This window comes from Erigeron canadensis, chromosome 8, assembly GCF_010389155.1.
Source record: "Erigeron canadensis isolate Cc75 chromosome 8, C_canadensis_v1, whole genome shotgun sequence".
Taxonomy (NCBI): Eukaryota; Viridiplantae; Streptophyta; class Magnoliopsida; order Asterales; family Asteraceae; genus Erigeron; species Erigeron canadensis.
This window is the reverse complement of record NC_057768.1, coordinates 27,580,962-27,599,767: the sequence shown is the minus strand read 5'-3', so window position 1 is coordinate 27,599,767 and position 18,806 is coordinate 27,580,962. Positions and strand designations below refer to the sequence as shown.

The window sequence follows — 18,806 nt, the reverse complement described above, 5'->3', positions numbered from 1 at the left end:
AAATCAACACACTTCTTTATTTTGGTAAGTGGTTATAATTTTGGTAAGTTGTTACACCATTCAATTGTTGATGGTCTTAAAGATAGTCAAATCCTTAATTCCATTATAAAGAAGAGTAAAACCAATAATTAATTAGTTAATGAATTAATTAATTACACTAATTAATTTGATTATATTTGAGTGAGTGAGGTGAGCGAGTGTGAGTTGCTCCACATTTATAAACTTTTACAAATATTTTTTCTTTAAAAAAACATATTTTTGTGACACCCATAATCACATCACCCCCTCCTATGTTTCTAATCTCACTTCTATCTCTCTGTCTCTCTGTACGTTAAAACACACACAGTCTTCTTTTTAAACCATTTTCCGGTCACCGGAAACCGCCAAATAATCAACTCCGGCAAGGTGGCACATCTATATTTTAGCTGAAGTATTTCCCAGATCCGTGAGTCCTATTTTTCCCTTCATTTTTACTCTTTTCTTTTTGGATCTTTTTGTTTTTGTTATCATATAATGTAATGTAATGTTATACACATATATATATATATATACATATACACACACATACATATATGTTATTAGTATTAGTGTTGATACATCTGATTTTGACATTTTGTGTTTTAGATTTATATTTTTATGATTTAGCTATGTTATTATGTGATGGGTGTTTGTTGATCTTTAATTTATGTTTTATTTGTTTATAAGTGAAATAACAAAGATTTTATCTTTTTTTTTTGTGTGGCAATAGAAATAGTAATTTAATAAGTGTGTGAATGTATCTGTCAGTTTAGCTGGATAGTGGATATAGAGCCTGATTTGGATTTATATAGCCCACAACTCTCCGAATCGAACTGATTTGGTTACGATGGTCAAGGATAAAAGTGTACTGTAAAAAAGATTCGATCTTTCGATTCGGGTGTTTGAGCTATGTGTGTCGAAAGTGATTTTATGGACATTGAATGATCGTAGTCCTTGTTATATTACTCCATTTTTGTCTTGAAACGGTCAACCTAATAAACAAATAAACTATGCATACAATGAGCCGACGAGGTTTGAACCCACCCATAACTAAGAAGTCGTAAGGAATCATGTAAATTTGGTTTCTTGACCAAGTTAGTAACGAGTCTATTGAGCTATGTTGGTTTATCTTTAAAGGGTGAAAGTCACCTGTAGTGTAAATTAGTTCATAAAAACGCTTACATGATTTTATCCAAAAGTTAGATAGTTATTGGATCAATATCAGTTTTGGTATCGTATATGACACAATACTTGTTCATAACTATCTTGGACGAGAAGTGTTCGGTGTCAGCCTAACCCACCTGATTTGACTCTTTACCTAACATGCCCCATATGTCCATTTGGTACCTCTAACCTTTTCCTACTTTTGTCGGGTAACTGCAGGTAGTGTTTTAGAAAAGTTTTAAATAAAGAGAAGCTATATGTTGTGCCCAGATGAGAAGAACTGATGTTATTAGCAGTCGAAGGAGGGAGGTTTTTCTCTTCCTCAGCTTCAGGTTATAGTAACGGTCTGAACCTTCTTCTCTTGGGTCATAAAAAGGAGGAGAAACCCATGAGAGTTACCCCGTGGAATCAGTACCATTTGGTGGACCAAGAATCTGACCCTCATCTTCAACTGGCTGCCAATAAGAAACGGTGTGCCTGCGGGTGTGCTTCCTTTGCCTGCTTTGGTCATCCAGCCACAGGAGTCGAGAGCCCATCTGTAGGACCCACCCAGCAGCAGAAAGACGCTAAAAGTTCTATTAATCTAGAAAAAGTTGAAGAAATTCCCCGGGCCTCAGAGTTTGTGGAAGGCGATGGTAATGGTAATCGCATTAGCGTAAATTCTCTTAGAAGCAGCTTGAAAAGACCTGCATTGGCTATTCCTGCCTCGGTTTCTGTTCATAATGGTGATGAGGTCGAGTCTGTATACGAAAGTGGTAGAAGGAGTGTGCATTGGACGGATGTTAGAGGGGGAGAACTCTGTCAAATTCGGGAATTCGAGCCCAGGTATGATTGTTGCATTTAAACTGTGAAGATATGTCTTTTTTTTTTTTCTATGGTAAACTAGTGTACCACACTAGTTTAGGATTGGCAGATAATTAAAATGATAATAGCTACTTTAGATTTAATTAGAGGGGGAAAATTGGGCATTGGGGCGGGCTGTGTAAGTTAGGTATTGTGTTTATATGCTAGGCATGGCAATATATTGGATACGGATCGGTTGATGCCAAATCCACATCGATGTCCATATCCATATAACTTATGTATAAATAAGTGGAATGGTGGATGGATATCTATGTTGGATATAAAATTGATGTATCTGTTATAAAAAGTTATACTACATGCAAGTCAAAATACTAACGTCAAAATGAAACCGATTAGACGTCATGCATATCTGTTACTTGTCAGGCAAAGAAGGCCTCTTTCCATATCTAGTTCAATGATGTATCGGAGCATGTAAAAGTAGGAAACCATTAAACTATATGTTTGTGATTAATCCTCATGAATGTCCTTTTAAGAAACAGAACATTTAATGTATTTGTGTGTTATTACATGTAATGTTATAAGGTTAATCACCCTAATCCTTGAATTATAAACTAGCATAACTTTTAGGATGCTTTTAGGTACTAGAGTACGCACACTGTAATTTTTTAAGATTAATCAACTTCTTTTGTTTCTTTTTGGGTTTTCATGCAAAGCACTTATTTTTGTGATAGATAATGGTGTTAACCAGCGAACTGGCCTGTGAAAATCAAGGATTATAGCAAATTTATTAATCAGATTAGCTAGAAAGCTTTAATCTTTCTTGTTCAAGATCTCAGGTTTAAGTCATGCTAGCAGATTAGAAAAGAAAACTAAAGAGCTGAAACTCCTGAAAGAGTGGGGAAAAAACCACGAAAGTTTCATGATTATTTAGGATTTTGTGTGCGTATTTGTATTTTTTTAATATAGAAACAGTTTCATGATTATGTAGTATTTTGTCTGTTAAGAGACATGATCTCAGAATCTAAATGTAGGTTAGAAATTAGAATCACATATTTAATGGACACTTTATCCAAACCGTAATTTGGAGGCTGTTTTCTAATTTATATTTCCACACTTAATTGCAGTGAGCACAGTGATTCAGATGATGAATTTGAAAACAGTACTGGGAAATCATGTGCGTGCACAATTATGTAGTTTGAAGTTGTAGCTTTGGATCGTGTTTTTCTTAACCCAAGTCACTGGCACTTTTTAAAAAAGATCAAGTATCGAGAACAGTTTTTGTATCATATCATCACGCCGAGTTGTACAACAAATTTGATAAGTTAGTTGTAAACGACGTAGTGACTCCGACACCTTGTACGTGTGTAAGTGATCATTGTCGTTTACGAAAATATCAACTTTGTTGTAACAAGTCGACGTTATGACATGGTACCAATGAGTGAGTTATTGCAGTTTGCTTCACCTCCATCTCTGTTCATATTCCAGTTTTGTTTTGTTTTCAGGGCATGTCATTCTTGATTTGTTTTGTGGTAATTAACGCGGTCTTGTTCTCTAATTTAATTTTGTGGTTTCTACTTATTCTAGAAGTTTTTTCTAATCCTCTTATTCTTTATTTCTAACATGGTCATTGGATTATAGATTTGTCAACTTTTGAATTCGATAATAGTTTTAGTAATGAGTTTATTATCCCAGTGACCAAGTTAGAATAGAGGTAAAGCATGTTATTCTCTTCGGAGAAAAATGTTATCTTTGGTATCTATGATGATTGAAACATGTTGATGGAAGTCAATCTCATTATTAGATACTGACCTTGGTCTAGCAGTATGTGAAGTGATTCATTAACCAAAAGTTGCGGTTTTTATTTCCGTGTCAACTATGCTATGGCCGAAGCCCAGCTCACGACGACCTGGTCTGAGTCTTTTTGAATATCAATTTAAATTATTATAGAATTCCATATAAACGAAATATTTGAACTTTTTTTTTTTTTTTTTCCTTTTTAGTTCATCCGTGTATTTAGTCTTGTATACAATAATTATTTGTTACAAGCAGCAATGGATGTACAATAGATTATAGTTTGTTGATCAGAATGATGTATACTTTTTTAAGAAAAAGATATTCTTATTATAAAGAAAGAGTTTGTTAACTTTATTTGAACCCATTTCTCATATGAGCTTCATATTGTCGTGGAACCAGGGTGACAATGGTGAAGCCCTTCAAAAATTTGGTATCCCAAAAATCATCCCTACTTTTTGCTAACAAACCATTTTGTCATATAGCAATTACATTCAGTCTTGATTCCATAGTTTGGAGGTTTGGTTTTTAACTTTGTAGTTTCAAGTTTCCTTTTTAAGCCGTTTCCATTTTTTTTTATGAATTATTTGCCCTCCGCTGCGTTCCTATTTCATGGAATAAGTTATCTTACAGACAAAAGAAATGGATTTATTCCGGCTAGGGAAGGAAAGCGAGGGCAAAGGTTAGATTTAGATGCTAGACGGACAACAACATCATGTCACTACAATACCCTACATACGTGTGGTTAATGTATCTGTCGGGTTTCGTATCACGGGGCTTTCAACTTTACTGGGTGTTGGTATTTCATTAAACCACATTAAATTTACGGTGTGCCCCTCAAGTTATGGTTTGTGGGTACTAGGTACGTCGTACATGGTTCGTGATTATTAGTTGGATGATTTGTAAGTCCTGGTTCTTTATATTTATTTGTGTGGTTCAAGGGCCGTGGGAGGTGGTTTGTCTTTTGGGTGATTTGGTCTCGTTGGCCGTGGTTTATGTTTTAGGTCCTTTGGTCTTGTTTGCGTGGTTTGCTTTAAGCTTTTTGTTTTAGTTCACATTTCTTTTTCTTTTTGTTTGTTAAAATGTGCAAAAAGACGTAATTGGGACAAAATTTCAACCATGAGTATGCCAATTGTAGTTTAAGTCACGAAAAATCAATAATTGAAAAAGCTTAAAACTTAAAATAAACATTTATTTTTAACATAAATAAGATATTAAGCTGCATAGTTCTATCGAACGATATCTTAAAGATATTATATGAAAAAAAAATTTATTATATGAGTTGGCAAAGAACAGAAAAAAGGAATATAAGAAAACAAAAATGAAAATTATCATATAAAGTCTCTAGTGATATAAGAATCCAAGACTTGTCCACCTCTCATCCACATACAAACTTTCCTTATTCTCTATCACCATTCTATCCATTCCTCATGATCAAACAAATCCCACAAAACTTTCCTCATAATCCACATTGACAAACCAAAACAAAAAAAAAACTTCCAAAAAAACAATGTCACTAGCTTCAATGCAATCCATCAAAGTAACAAACTCATTATTATTAAACTCATCATCACATTCTTGTACTTCATTATCTACTGTCTCAAAACTTCCATTTTGTACAAGTAATAAGAGGTCAACAATTACCATAACATGTTCACAAGCTGATGGTCCTTTAAGAAGACCATCCATTGCTAGCCCCCCAGTTAGACCATCTGCTCCTGAGAACTCACCGCCACCGGCTCCGGTGTCTGCACCACCGGAGCCGACCGCGGTGGGTGGTCAGAATGTGGTCACCATGGAGTTTCAGAGACAAAAGGCCAAAGAGCTTCAGCAGTATTTTAAGCAAAAGAAGCTTGAAGAAGCTAATGTTGGTCCCTTTTTTGGATTTATTGCCAAAAATGAAATCTCTAATGGGAGGTTAGTATTGCTATTAGCTTTCTAACTTTACAGGTTGTCTAAGTATTTATATGATTTTAATACTTTATACTAATTCGTGTGAAAAAAAGATACAGGATGAGAATTGCTTTTGTTTTTATTAATTCCTTAAATTAACTTAATGCTTCAATCATCTTTATTTACTTTTTTAGGGTTTAGGGTTACGGAATGTAATGAACTGTACATAGAATGTTTATGTTATGTAATGAACTACTCTCGTGTTCATTTTATGTAATGAACTTTTATACCAATCAAAAACTTGTAATTGACAACATGACGTGGTAACTCATATGGTTGCTATATATACACCGCTGGTAGTTGTGTGTAGTTCATTGCATTCCGAAACCCTAAACCTTTTTTGTTAAGAATGTTCCTGAGAGATTTATGTAAAAGGACGACATTGATGGCCAAATGGCCGGAGAATATAGGGAAACAAATGATCTGCTTTGGTGAAAAGAGCCTTTCGGTTGCTAGTGTCTCGGCATTTGACGCAGACATTGTTAACCGGTTCTCATAACTCCAATATAAAATATTGGATTTCGGAAGGTGGAAGGCGAGCAATCTATGATTTTATTGAAAGCATCTTACAAAACAACGTTATTCACGGATCCTTTAATTTCTATATAGGGTTTCTAGAAGTCTACTGGCAGCCCATTTAATTACCGTGCGAGAGAACGCCACCATGGTCATCATGGTTGGAGGAGTGCGTAAACAATAGTAAATGTTGATGAGGATCCACCAAAAGAAGTTGTTGTACGTGCGATAGTCTTTAGAAACACTATGTAGTAAATAAACAACCTGAGAATAACGGTGCTAAGTAAGATGCCCCCAATAGAGTCAGAGGTTGGCGTCTTCCAAAATCCAAAATTGGATGTTTTTAATTGGAAATTATGAGAACTTGGGTAAGGATGCCCGCACCAAATGCCACCAAGACACCAGCAATGGAAAATGCTCTTTTTACAAAAGCATATCATTCCTTGAGCTGCTTGGCCACGAGGAGCGTCACCCTTCTTGGAGAATCTCTCAATCACATCCGTGATCCGTGATACAAATAAATAAGTAAATAAAGATGATTGGAGCATTAAGTTAATATATGAGATATTAATGGATTCAGCTACGAATATATTAATCTCTAATGCAAATTGAAGTCATAACATACTAGATGTTTTTGTTGTTTTTGACATCATTTGACATGTTTTTTGATCGGAATTGGTATAAACGAAACAAGATAAAAACATATGCAGTCTTTAAAGTAGTTTTGATATATCCGGCATTAGTGAAAGAAGATGAACTTTAGATAGACGATGTTGTATAGTTATACATACCTATTGCAATCAAGTTATGGTTATAAATTGAATAATGCATAAGAGTGATGACTAATTCTGCTTATGGTTCTTTCTTGTGAAGTCATGACTAATGTTACTTGGTTCTTTCACATAATAGCTATTGTGATGTGATATGAAGGATCAGATATTCTATTTACTAGAGATAGATAGTGACATAGTGTTCTTGAGATGGAGGCCAACGCTTGGACGTAGGACACATGTAACGGTCTTCTGTTTTAATTAGACCCAACCTTGACAGTTTAATTAGTTTAACAAACACTACTTAGAATTATGAGAAAGATTGCTATTCTAGAAGCAATTCTAGAATGGGTTTAGAAGAATGGAAGAGGGAAAAGCTCAATAGGCCATCTTTTATTGGATTTCATTACTTCAAGTTCAAGTAAATTAATCGCAGAAGGCAATGTATCCACCCATGAGTCGAATGTTGAAATGAAGTTAGATAAACCAGTTAATAGTTAACAATCGAATTCCATATCATACAGGGAAATCTTTATATACAACATTTACCTTGCATTTTGTTGATGTGGTGTACATACTTGTAACTATGGTCTTCTGATCACCGAGTACTCTACTCTTCCAAAGAGTTTGAATATTTAGTAACTTGGGAAATCAAGTTTGTGACTTAGACTCTTATTATTTTTGGTCAAATCCTTTGCAGTTGTTTGCATGTAACTTGGAACTAACGTTAAAGTCACACGAAGGTTTAAGCTTGTACTTGACCATCCTAAACTTGTTATATTGCTTAATAATATCCTTGAACCTTTTAACTTCATTAGTTGATAAACTAAGATTCTTAACTTGTCCAGAAAAAAAAGAAAGAACTCTTGCAAGTAAATGCGATACCACTTGAATCTCATCATAAGATGGTACTAGTTATAGTTATGCAAGTTAGTTAACCCATCAAGCAAAATGTTCATGGCTTCGTCCCTGCATCTAGACCATGTGATCCTGTGAGCAAAGAAATGCTGTCCCAGTAGATAAACAATAAGTAGTGGGGAAAGCTTTCTATTCAAATGTTTAACAAGTAGTCATACATTTTCTTTGAACTGCATTCTAAGCTATATCTCCACTGTTTTTTGCGTTTCTAGTTACTACTAATAGTCTCGGTTATATAGCATTGTGATTGTTTAGCTTCCTCTAGTTACTTATTACCAGGTTTTTCTTAATATAACATTTTTGTTGGATTCTTTGATCGAGTAGATGGGCGATGTTTGGTTTTGCTGTTGGGATGTTAACAGAGTACGCAACAGGTTCAGACTTTGTTGATCAAGTAAAGATCCTCCTGTCCAACTTCGGCATTGTAGATTTGGATTGAGTCTTATCTACATTATTGAGATTTAAAAAAATGCTACTTTTTACATCTTCCATTCAGAAACTACTGTCATTGTACCGCATTTTATTACTGTAAATCCTCAGTGTTTATATAAAATATAAAGAAATTTAATCGGTTTTAGTCTCCCTTGCGTGTCTTTTATGTCATTCTTATAACATGATTATATTGAATGATTAACACTCGACATGATAGGAGACCTAGACCAGCTTCATGCCTCATCGAACTTCTTTATGGTCATTGAAGACCCACATAGTAGGTCTTGTTATCTTTGCCGAAAGTCTTCTTGGAAGTAGTCTCTTTTCCCTCGGATAGAGGCATGACTGGCTATCTATGTCTCACCTTCCTCATACCCATCTTTGATGAGATTCACTGCCTCAGTGGTGCTGTATATAGTTAAGTTGTCTTTCGTAAAGTTACTCCCCAGGCGGCCATAATATTCAGTATGCCCAGATCTCTCAAGTTCAACACGTCTATTTGCGAATACTTCATGAGACAATCGTTTAGGGTTTCCGGCATGTTGATCTTAACTTGGCATAATTGAGGTCTTTATCAAACACACAACATCGTCTCGTCTCTTCCTATTCTTTTCATGCTTCTGTTAAGATACATGTTAATGTTAATCTTACTAGACTTAAATCCACAACCAATAAAAATTATAAAAGATAGTATACTTGTTCTCACTTGAACAGAAAAACCTGTTGGTAATTTTACATTATTAGGTAATCCCATAAAGTTATAAGAAATTCTATTCTATAACCGGACTTTAGTTTACCCACTTATTTAACTAAAGGGAAGATCCTTTGTTTGAAATTTTATATTTGTACAATGTATCAATTTGTCTCTTTCATCCTAGCTACTCGATAAATAACAAAAGACAAAATAAATAATCATATTAATTAGTATAAAATTTTATACTAGTTTATTAAACTTAGATTAGATAGCCCTTTAAGTAACTTATCATTGCGGCTAAACAAAAGAAACACTAGATTATATTGTATTGTAATGTATTTTATATAAAAATAAACGATTTTGAACAAACAAAAGAAGTCACACACATGTATAGAACTATATTCATCTGACACATGTATATATGAAGTTAATATATGGTATCTCATAGGCCTGCAGGCCAATGGCCGGCAAAATAATTTGTCAAACTTACAATTTTAACAACTTGAATTGAATCCAAAAAAGCCTGCATTTGTTTCATCTCCCATTAATCCAAAACTACAAAAATCAAAATTTCTTGACAATGTCACCTTCAATCCACCACCAAACAGACTGTCACACATCATAAGTTACATAGTTTTTGCCTATATGGGTTGTGCACCAACTAAGCCAATGATGGATTTATCTCATCAAGGTCTTCACAAGTTGAAAATGGAAAATGGGTATGTGAAAGGGTCAAGAAAGTCTATTTCGGGGAGTAGGAATTCGACTAGTAGTAATGGTGGTCGGAAGGAAAAGGTGGTGATGAGTGGTAGAGAAGAGAGGGAGGGGAAAGAAGGGACTCGTAGGAGTAGTGGAAGTGGTGGCGGTGGTGGTGGGACTAGTAGTAGTGGTGGCGGTCGTGGTGGTAGTGATAGTGGTGGCGTGATGAGGAGAGGTAGTGGTTCGGATGATCAAGATGAGTTGGTTGATGGTTGGCCGAAATGGCTCACGGATAATGTCCCTAAAGATTCTCTTGATGGTTTGGTCCCAAAGAGCGCTGACGCTTATGATAAGCTTGACAAGGTCACCACTCTGTCGCTTTTTTTTTTAAACTGATATGAGTCCGTACGTCCATAACATCTGATATGAACGTATGGACACATAAACTGGAATACACAATAAACACTCTCCATGTATTTTATTTTGTCCACCAAACTTAAATATTATAATCATTACAAAAAATCAAAGAGTTCATGGCGAAAACTAAAGAGCAAGGTCTTTTTGTGTGTGTATATAGGTCGGGTCAGGGACTTATAGCAACGTGTATAAGGCAAGAGATCGCAAAACCAAGAAAATCGTAGCTTTAAAGAAGGTTCGTTTCAACACTTCTGAGCCTGAAAGCATAAAGTTTATGGCACGAGAGATCATGATGTTGCGGAAGCTAGATCATCCCAATATCGTGAAGCTTTTAGGCTTAGCAACGTCACGAATGCAATACAGTTTATATCTAGTCTTCGACTATATGCAAACCGATCTATCTAGGATCATTTCTAGGCCTGATGAAAGGCTTAATGAGCCACAGGTTTGATATATCTTTTACTTGTTTCCAGGTTGTAATATTCAAAAACCAGTCGTTCTGACAAACAGCCTAATATTTATCCTCAGGTGAAATTTTATATGCACCAATTGCTTTCGGGTCTTCAACACTGTCACGAAAGAGGGATTTTGCATCGAGATATCAAAGGGTCGAATTTACTGATTGATAAAAGTGGGAATCTAAAAATTGCTGATTTTGGGCTTGCAAACTATTACAATCCCACAAAACCACAACCTCTTACAAACTGTGTAGTGACACTTTGGTATCGATCCCCTGAGCTTCTTTTAGGTGCAACACGCTATGGACCAGGTATCGATCTTTGGAGTGCTGGTTGTCTCTTGGCTGAAATGTTTGCTGGAAGACCCATTTTGCCTGGGAGGACCGAGGTCAATTCAAAATCCAACGCCAATATCAATGGCTGATCTTATTGTTTTTGCAAGTAATTAGTTTTGAGACTTCATAGTTAGTATTGGTGGCAAAATGGCTTAGTTGATTAAGAGTCTAAACAAGTTTGGGTTAAAACAAATCACTTTTAAGTCAGGGTCAAAAGGAGACTGCCAGACTGGGTGGGTTGGGTAAACAGTCAAACAATAATGATCTAAATCTTTGAATAAAATGGATTGACGCTATACAATGAAAATAAAACCAAAACCAAACATGTTTGATCCTTCGTATCCATTGGAATCGTTTGCTTTTAGCTTAATTTGTTGGTTTGATTTTGTTCAATATAAACCCAAGCCAGAAAATTTGTAACAAGTAAACAGGCTATTTGCCACCTTTAATAACTAATAATAAGTATCTACATCATAATGCTAAGTTTATTTGGATACAGGTTGAGCAACTTCACAAGATTTTCAAGCTTTGTGGGTCACCATCAGATGATTATTGGAAGAAACTAAAGTTATCAACGACGTTTAGACCTCCACATTCATACAAACCAAATCTTCGTGAAGCGTTTAGAGACTATCCAAGATCAGCAGTTGGACTCTTAATGGTTCTTCTTGCTCTAGATCCTGGTTATCGTGGTTCGGCTAGCTCTGCTCTCCAACACGAGGTGAGAGTCTTAACAAACCCTTCATGATGGCATTGACATTGACATGTTTGAAATAACATGAACTATACAATCATTGTAGTTCTTTCACACTAGCCCGTGGGCATGTGATCTTAGTGGTTTGCCTGTCATTCAAGTAGACGACGATGATTTGGCTCAAACAAACGAGATAAGAAAGTAAGCTTCTTGAATTTCTGATACGTCTTAACGAAACATAAGAGTACTTGTGTATTTTTCTTATCATTTTCTTTGTAGGATTAGAAAGGCAAGGACACGACAAAAGGCTAGAAAACTGAAAGAGCAACAGAATAAAGATCAAACAGTCCAAATTCCAAACCTCGAATCAGCTACTTTGAAAGAGGTACATTCTTGTGTGTGGACTTTCCCTAACCCTTTACTGTTTGACATGAACACGATGAAGGGAGAGTAAGGTCAGAAATGTCAGATAACATATTGCTTTCATTTCTCTTCATTGATTTCCAAATCAATCACTTTCTTCTCTATATAAATTCGAGAATATGCTACAAACATATTTAATAACACCAATGGATGTCTCGTGTTCCAGGTGGCCGGAAACGAGCCAGATGTCGATAGGGAAGCCAACCCAGACGCTGCCAGGAAAAGTGACGAGTTCGTGAAGACCAAAAGAAGCCCGTCTTCACCCAGCATAAGGCCAAGTCCAACCCAAGAAACACCGGCTCCTTTGCCATCTCCCGATAATTTATATCAACGCTACCAAAAGCAAATGAGTGAGTCACACCCGAACGCAAAAATGAACATCAAGAACCGACCTCCTTTACCGGGCGCAAAAAGATTATCAGCCAAGTATGGTGGTATGATCGATGAGCATCTGACCCATGTTCCGAGGTCTTCCTCTACAAGGGAGCATCGGAAGATGGATCAGAGAAAATTCGACCTACTTGACAATTAAATCGAATATAACACTACAATAACTTTATTTGTTTTTCATCGAGTTATAATTGTATTTTGAAGTTATTTCTATCTTGCGCCTCTGATTGTACTTAAGTTTGGTTTGGTCCCAGATCAGTTTTTGGTTTTGTTGATCATGGATTCATGGCCAAAGTTTTGCCCAAACATTACGTTTGCTAGATACCAACAATACATAAACAAAACAATTCGGCATGTTGAGAAAGAAGTCTTGAATAGTTTAATTTACACAAAGAATGAAGCCAGTACCTCTAAATTAATCCATAACAACACACCATTACACAAATGCATCAATCAACAGGAACCAAACCTGTGGCAACCAATACTCAAAACGACAACTTTTGCCCTCTCAAACATTTACATCATCCACACACCTTCGTGACTTCGACTACCTAAAAAAGCATTTGTTACCAAAAAAAACCCGAGCTTAAGCTTCTTCGTCATTTCCTCTGCTACGTATATCTGATTCAATACCGTCAATGTTATGCCGTTGCGAGATTTTTAATAAATCACCTCCAATATCCATATCATCTTCTACTTTCACACGGCGGTCCTCCAGGCCACCATCATCAGTAGCAGATTCACGTGCGGTGGTTGGAGGTGGTTGCTGCACTTCTTGGATTGGATCTCGGAATTTGTTCCGTGATGGCTTTATCTTTGTGCAGAAAACTTCGAGGAAGTTGTTTAGACAACCCCGATTATAAACATTGTATCTGTTATCTGATCTGTACCGGAAATTTTCGTATGTAGTCTGAAAATCAAAGAAAGATAGCACTCATGAAACTACGAAAGTAATTCTGTAACATTGAAGGGATAGAAAAAATCATATAATCAACGGGTTACAAGGGGGTGTTCAGATTTATGTTTTGGGACTAATTATCTGATTATTGCACCTAAAAGTCAGAGTGATTTGTTGTTATTGTTCTGATAAAAGATTATGTTTCAGCTAACTTAGTCAAATTTATCAGTTTTGGACTAACAAAATTACTTATATACCTTGTCATTAACCTAAGTACCTAACTTAAGAAACTTCTATTTCCATTTCACAAACCATCTACTTTGTCACAAAACTGACATTCTTGGTCATTTTATCTGTTAATTTCTTAAATAAGTTGAGTATTTAAACTTAAACATTGGATACTCAGAATATTACAACTTCAAAGATCAGCAGCACACATAAAGACCTTTTCCGACCGGCCCTTTTAGTTACAGTTGATTATTTAAATCTGAAGATTCAATTTAAGATAATCACTAACATGTAGCAGGAAGTAGTATTTGGACATGTTTCTGCTGCAGGAAGTTAATTACATTTAATGGTGTTGATTTATTGCCAAAATTTGATTACTTAAGGCTGTCACAAACTAAATAAGGGTACATGAGTTACTTTATTCTAGTTCAGATGATATGTCATGTTGCCGCTTTTATCAAAAGGCTGATAATTTCCCTAGAATATCAAATGATTATAAGTAGGTTATCTGAAAGGCACATCCAGTAATAATAATGTGATCACTTTCGAAAGGCACATCCAAAATCCTACATAATTGTGTTTGTTGTAACTAATAATTACTTTTGATGTGTATCGGGTATAAAAGTAAAATCTGATTATCTATGGATGTAATGCATAGAGTAAGGCTGTACAAGTAATTTTAATTGACCATTTGGCAATAAGTTTTCTTCCAGCTTAGCTTCAAACAAACTATAAAGACAAATATTCTACACTTATATAGGCAGATTACAGCAACAAAAGCAGGTTACCCAGCCGTTAAAACCGATAACAGCAAGATGAATATTTCCAAGCACATATCTAAACTCTGGGACAAAATAACCGTAAAATGGAAGCTTAGACTAACCTGGTTCGAACCAATAAGGTAAAGATGAAATCCTGTGAGGCCACCAACAAACCAGAGTGAAATAAAACAATAAGCCATTAAAACAACCGACGCAGGAGATTCTTTCATTGCTTTCCAAACTGTACTCTCGTAATCATTCATCAAAATCTTGATGTATAAAGCCGACATCGAGAATATATAAATACAAAGAAGTGTTGCCGAAGAAACAAAGAGAAAGAAGAAACGGTAATTCCGCTGGATCACAAGATAATCACCATTAGATAACAGAAGAAAAAAACATGCTATTAGAAGTAGAGGACGTAAGCAGGCCAGGCAATTGAAGCACAGGTCAGAAAGAGCGTGATATTGAAACAAGGCTTTTAACCTTGTATTAGTCTTGGTCAAAAGGACTGGCCGGGTTAGGTTGACCCACAAAAACCTGTTTTGTCCATTGATTGCCATAACAATACTGTTAACATTAAGGTTAGCAAAATCCTTTATATGATGGTCTAGATTAGTGGAAAAGAAATTCAGGAAGTTGTAAGCATCAAAACGGACTTTGGACAACTCTAAGCCATTTTGACCAATTTGACCTGTCCTTGTTATGTTAACCTATTGATTTGAACCCCTTGAGATATAACATAACCGAAACTGGTCCATTCATAAGTAAATTGGTTGAAACGTCTACTGTAGTAAAAAAAACTACCGAAACCATACCAGTCCAATGCATTGGCCGACCCAGGGACAATGGTGATCGAAACGTTCAACACAGTTGTTACATATAGAGCAATGAGAGCAACGAGGAGGACGATATAGCATGCATGTGTCACAATATTTGACTCTAACAGCAATCCCATTAACCATAACTTCTTTGGTTCGTGGGAATTGTAAAGTTGGTGTTTGTCTTCCTCCGGCTTCATAACGAAATTCTTCTTCTGGTGGATGTGAGTTACGAGGAACAATTCCAGGATCACGGGATGAAGTAAGTAGAAGAAGCGCGAGCACCTAGCAAAATATACCAAGCAATCATCACAAGTAGATGTGGGTAATGACAGGTTAGGAAATGTTGTGATGGATCAAAGCGAGTACTTTTTGGAACAGGTGTAGAAAATTTGTACAAGTTTCCTCTTTCAGAAACAACTAGCCAGCTGAATATGATCATAATAATTATACTACACAAAAAATTATAATAACCTTTTAGTAAGTTGATTTGGGAGATTTTATGAGTTATAAATAACCTTTTGGCAACTTTCGACCAGTTTGATCCATCAACTGTTTCCTTTCAGCTATTATTCTTATTTCAGCCTTAAGCAAAAGCAATTGCTCTTGATAAAACATGCATCTTTGTGTCTATTTGAGATATTGGTTTACAAACATATGCATAATAAGTAATTATTTCCAACTTAGAGAGATCAAGAAAGTTAGAAAACTAACAAAGATTGTAAAGATGATTGCTGCTACACTGATGACGTATCCTGCATTATAAGACGGGAACTCGTGTCGAAGATGTCTTCCAACAAATATACAGAAAATAATGACAGGAACAGTGATAAGTGAAAACGTGGCAAGTAAGGATTTAGCATCAGGACCAAATATCAACCTCCCTCCAAGAAAGAATTTCTGAAAAAAAAGAATAAGATAGCCATACTTAGCTTTTTGCATAAAGGCTGAAATTAAGTAAAGTAACTAACTATTGATTATCATGCATAAGTAAAAGAGACTATCGATTTTGGCCAACAAGCTTCTATCATTTATTTTGGTCGCATGGTTCTTACATATAGGACATATAAAGATTCATATTAGTTGATAAAAAGAGTGTCGAATTTCAAGTCAAATGCTGCACTCATATTAGGAATAAGTACATATATTGCTCATCTTATCACACATTATCAAAAAGCCATTTTCCAACAGACGATCAACTGCTGAGTATCCTACAATCTTTACCATCATAGTTTCTCCCATACGGCACAAAAAACAAAATGCAGGGTTCAGTTTCCATGCATTTAATGTTATAAACAATAAATAATACCCAAATGCCAAGAAACATGTTAAGGAACAAAAACCAGATGTTGCATATGGGTTCAAGTAGCTACATTAATACATTACTCAAAAACAATTATCACCAATTGCAATCACTAACCAGTTTATGGTTTTCAACCAGAGAATGCATTATCTTAAAAAAAAATTCACAGGAAAACCCTAAACTAACGACAAAATAAACATAATGTGCATCGACCTATTCACAAGTATATGAGACAACATTGTCACATTCTCTAAGTCTTTATCCAAGAGATGCAAGCAATGAAAGTAGTCAATTCCCTCTTCTTATATGAAGGCTAATCAAAAGTTACAAAAGCTTAATGTTTTCTATCAAGTTGCTTGTATGTAAGAAAAATGCAATTGCGAAAATTACACCAATTTGTTGTACATAAAGGCATGAGCTTCACAGACTGTAAACAAGTCAACAAGAACACAACACAATGTATCCAACGATTAGAGTACAATTATTCTCATAAGTTAAAACAACTTTTTATTCTTGTCTTCTTATATCAGAATTCATGTTATAGAATCAACTTGTTATCTCTTATCGAATAATATACCATTCAAGATTCACACAAAAATAAAAGCAACTAACATGGATGTAGACAAAATTATTGAGTCACACAAACTTTACGTCTCTCGTTCATCGTTCAAAGAACTGATATTTGATCCCGATCATTGGCTCTAAAGTCATCTTAGTAGCAATATTACTACTACACCCAGTTGCAACCAATCTAAGACATTGAACATTGTATTTACGTGGTAGGTTACTTGCAAAATCCACAGTACTTACAAGTGTCTCTCTACAGGACCTGAAACTGAGTGTCAAACTAAAGTCTATATTACAGGGCAAAAGAATCCATTTTAAGAAAGTCTCTTACGAAATGAGTAACACAAAATCTGTACCATCACAGTAAGTCAGTAACTGACATTACGAGCCTAAATACCAGAATATGAACTACCATAAATCCATAATAATTCTTTTCAAGGGAAACCCTATAACAATGTTTTTTATTATAAAAACATCATTGAACTTTCAACAACCTAGATCCTCCTACCTCCACATATAAATGTAAATGTAAATGTAACACCCAATGCCGTCTTCCACGGGTTTTGGGTCCCATTACCTCGACGGTGTATGGGAGAGGTTGAGATGTACACAGCCTTATCTCTACCTAGGTAGAGAGACTGCTTCCAGGTTCTATCTAAATGATTAAAAAGGACCTCCGGCCTTTGCATGGGGTGAGGATTGAACCCATGACCTCCTACCTCCAGATATGTTGCCTTATATTGTTTTATGTATGCATCATACTAGCTTTAAGTCCTTACATCTTACTGCAATTATAAACCTTAGGACAAGCACAATAAAATCTCTCCCGTCGTAGTAGCAACACAGACAGCATGTTAAAGCAACCACAATCATATACTCCACATGGGTTTAAGTAAAAACCCAATCCCTAACCGCTATAAACACTTGTTATAAGTAAACAATCGCGGGTTTTCAACAAGAGTATACACTAACAAAACCATTCTTATCAAATGAACCACTACATTAACAATTTCTATCCTTTCTACTCTATAAAAGCATCATGTTCTGATATCGCCTAACATTGTGTTACGTACGCATTACACACACCCGAAATTCTAACAACTCTCGTAATGAGCACATAGCAAACTATTCTTTCAGCTTTGCATATTTCTCAAATCAATCAAACTAACCAAATTTCAAATCTATATCGCATCACTTTAACCTAAAATCAAGAAAATTCTAAACTTCACATTAAACCAAAAACAAAAACACACCCACCAAATAAAATCAAATCTTTAGCTGACCCAGATTACCAAAAAAGTCAAACCGACCAAAATAAAAAGTCAAAATTCAAAATTTAAGAAATCTTACATTTCTTCCTTTCCAGACTTCGTAAACCCTTTTCGCCATATGAAATTAGAAAACCCAACTCCCAAAAATTATGAATCGAACATTTGGAACTTATTATTACAGCTCATAATTTCCATTTATTTGTTTTTGTTATTTTTATTATTTTTGAAGAAAAGTAAAAATGGGGTAAAATAATGAAGTAAATAGTTTAAATATTAAAGTGTTGAAAGGGATCTGGAAGAAAGTGGTGGTGGTGGTGGTGGTGGTGATGGTGGTCGCCGGCGTGAGAGTGGTAGTGGCGGTTTTAAGTATTGTGGAAAAAAGGGCATATTTTTTGTTTTGTTTATGTTTTAATTTGGGGAATGTTTGGAGAAAGCAGCTTATTCTTATTATTATTTAATTATATAACTATTATTTTTATTA

General features: G+C 35.4%; 4 protein-coding genes across 4 annotated transcripts; 3 read left to right on the top strand and 1 right to left on the bottom strand.

Annotated features, from left to right (window-relative positions):
• The first annotated feature begins 260 nt into the window (after positions 1-260).
• LOC122579053 lies at positions 261-3,564 on the top strand. Its single transcript, XM_043751143.1, has 3 exons — positions 261-445; positions 1,402-2,007; positions 3,111-3,564. Exons 2-3 carry the CDS (start codon positions 1,466-1,468, stop codon positions 3,178-3,180), a joined length of 612 nt encoding a protein of 203 aa, XP_043607078.1. The 5' UTR covers positions 261-445; positions 1,402-1,465; the 3' UTR covers positions 3,181-3,564.
• A 1,633-nt stretch (positions 3,565-5,197) lies between these two features.
• On the top strand, positions 5,198-8,514 carry LOC122579610 (light-harvesting complex-like protein OHP2, chloroplastic). The gene is made up of 2 exons (XM_043751812.1): positions 5,198-5,694; positions 8,259-8,514. Exons 1-2 carry the CDS (start codon positions 5,288-5,290, stop codon positions 8,371-8,373), a joined length of 522 nt encoding a protein of 173 aa, XP_043607747.1. The 5' UTR covers positions 5,198-5,287; the 3' UTR covers positions 8,374-8,514.
• Positions 8,515-9,705: 1,191 nt separating this feature from the next.
• Positions 9,706-12,618, top strand: LOC122610539 (probable serine/threonine-protein kinase At1g54610). Its single transcript, XM_043783519.1, has 7 exons — positions 9,706-10,122; positions 10,337-10,621; positions 10,705-11,022; positions 11,469-11,690; positions 11,770-11,864; positions 11,943-12,058; positions 12,287-12,618. Exons 1-7 carry the CDS (start codon positions 9,706-9,708, stop codon positions 12,616-12,618), a joined length of 1,785 nt encoding a protein of 594 aa, XP_043639454.1.
• A 193-nt stretch (positions 12,619-12,811) lies between these two features.
• Positions 12,812-18,717, bottom strand: LOC122579481 (protein S-acyltransferase 8-like). Its single transcript, XM_043751663.1, has 5 exons — positions 18,405-18,717; positions 15,899-16,084; positions 15,182-15,469; positions 14,486-14,719; positions 12,812-13,386 (listed from the first exon to the last, which is right to left on the bottom strand). The coding sequence occupies exons 1-5, from the start codon at positions 18,441-18,443 to the stop codon at positions 13,063-13,065; spliced, it is 1,071 nt and encodes a 356-aa protein (XP_043607598.1). The 5' UTR covers positions 18,444-18,717; the 3' UTR covers positions 12,812-13,062.
• Positions 18,718-18,806: the final 89 nt, after the last annotated feature.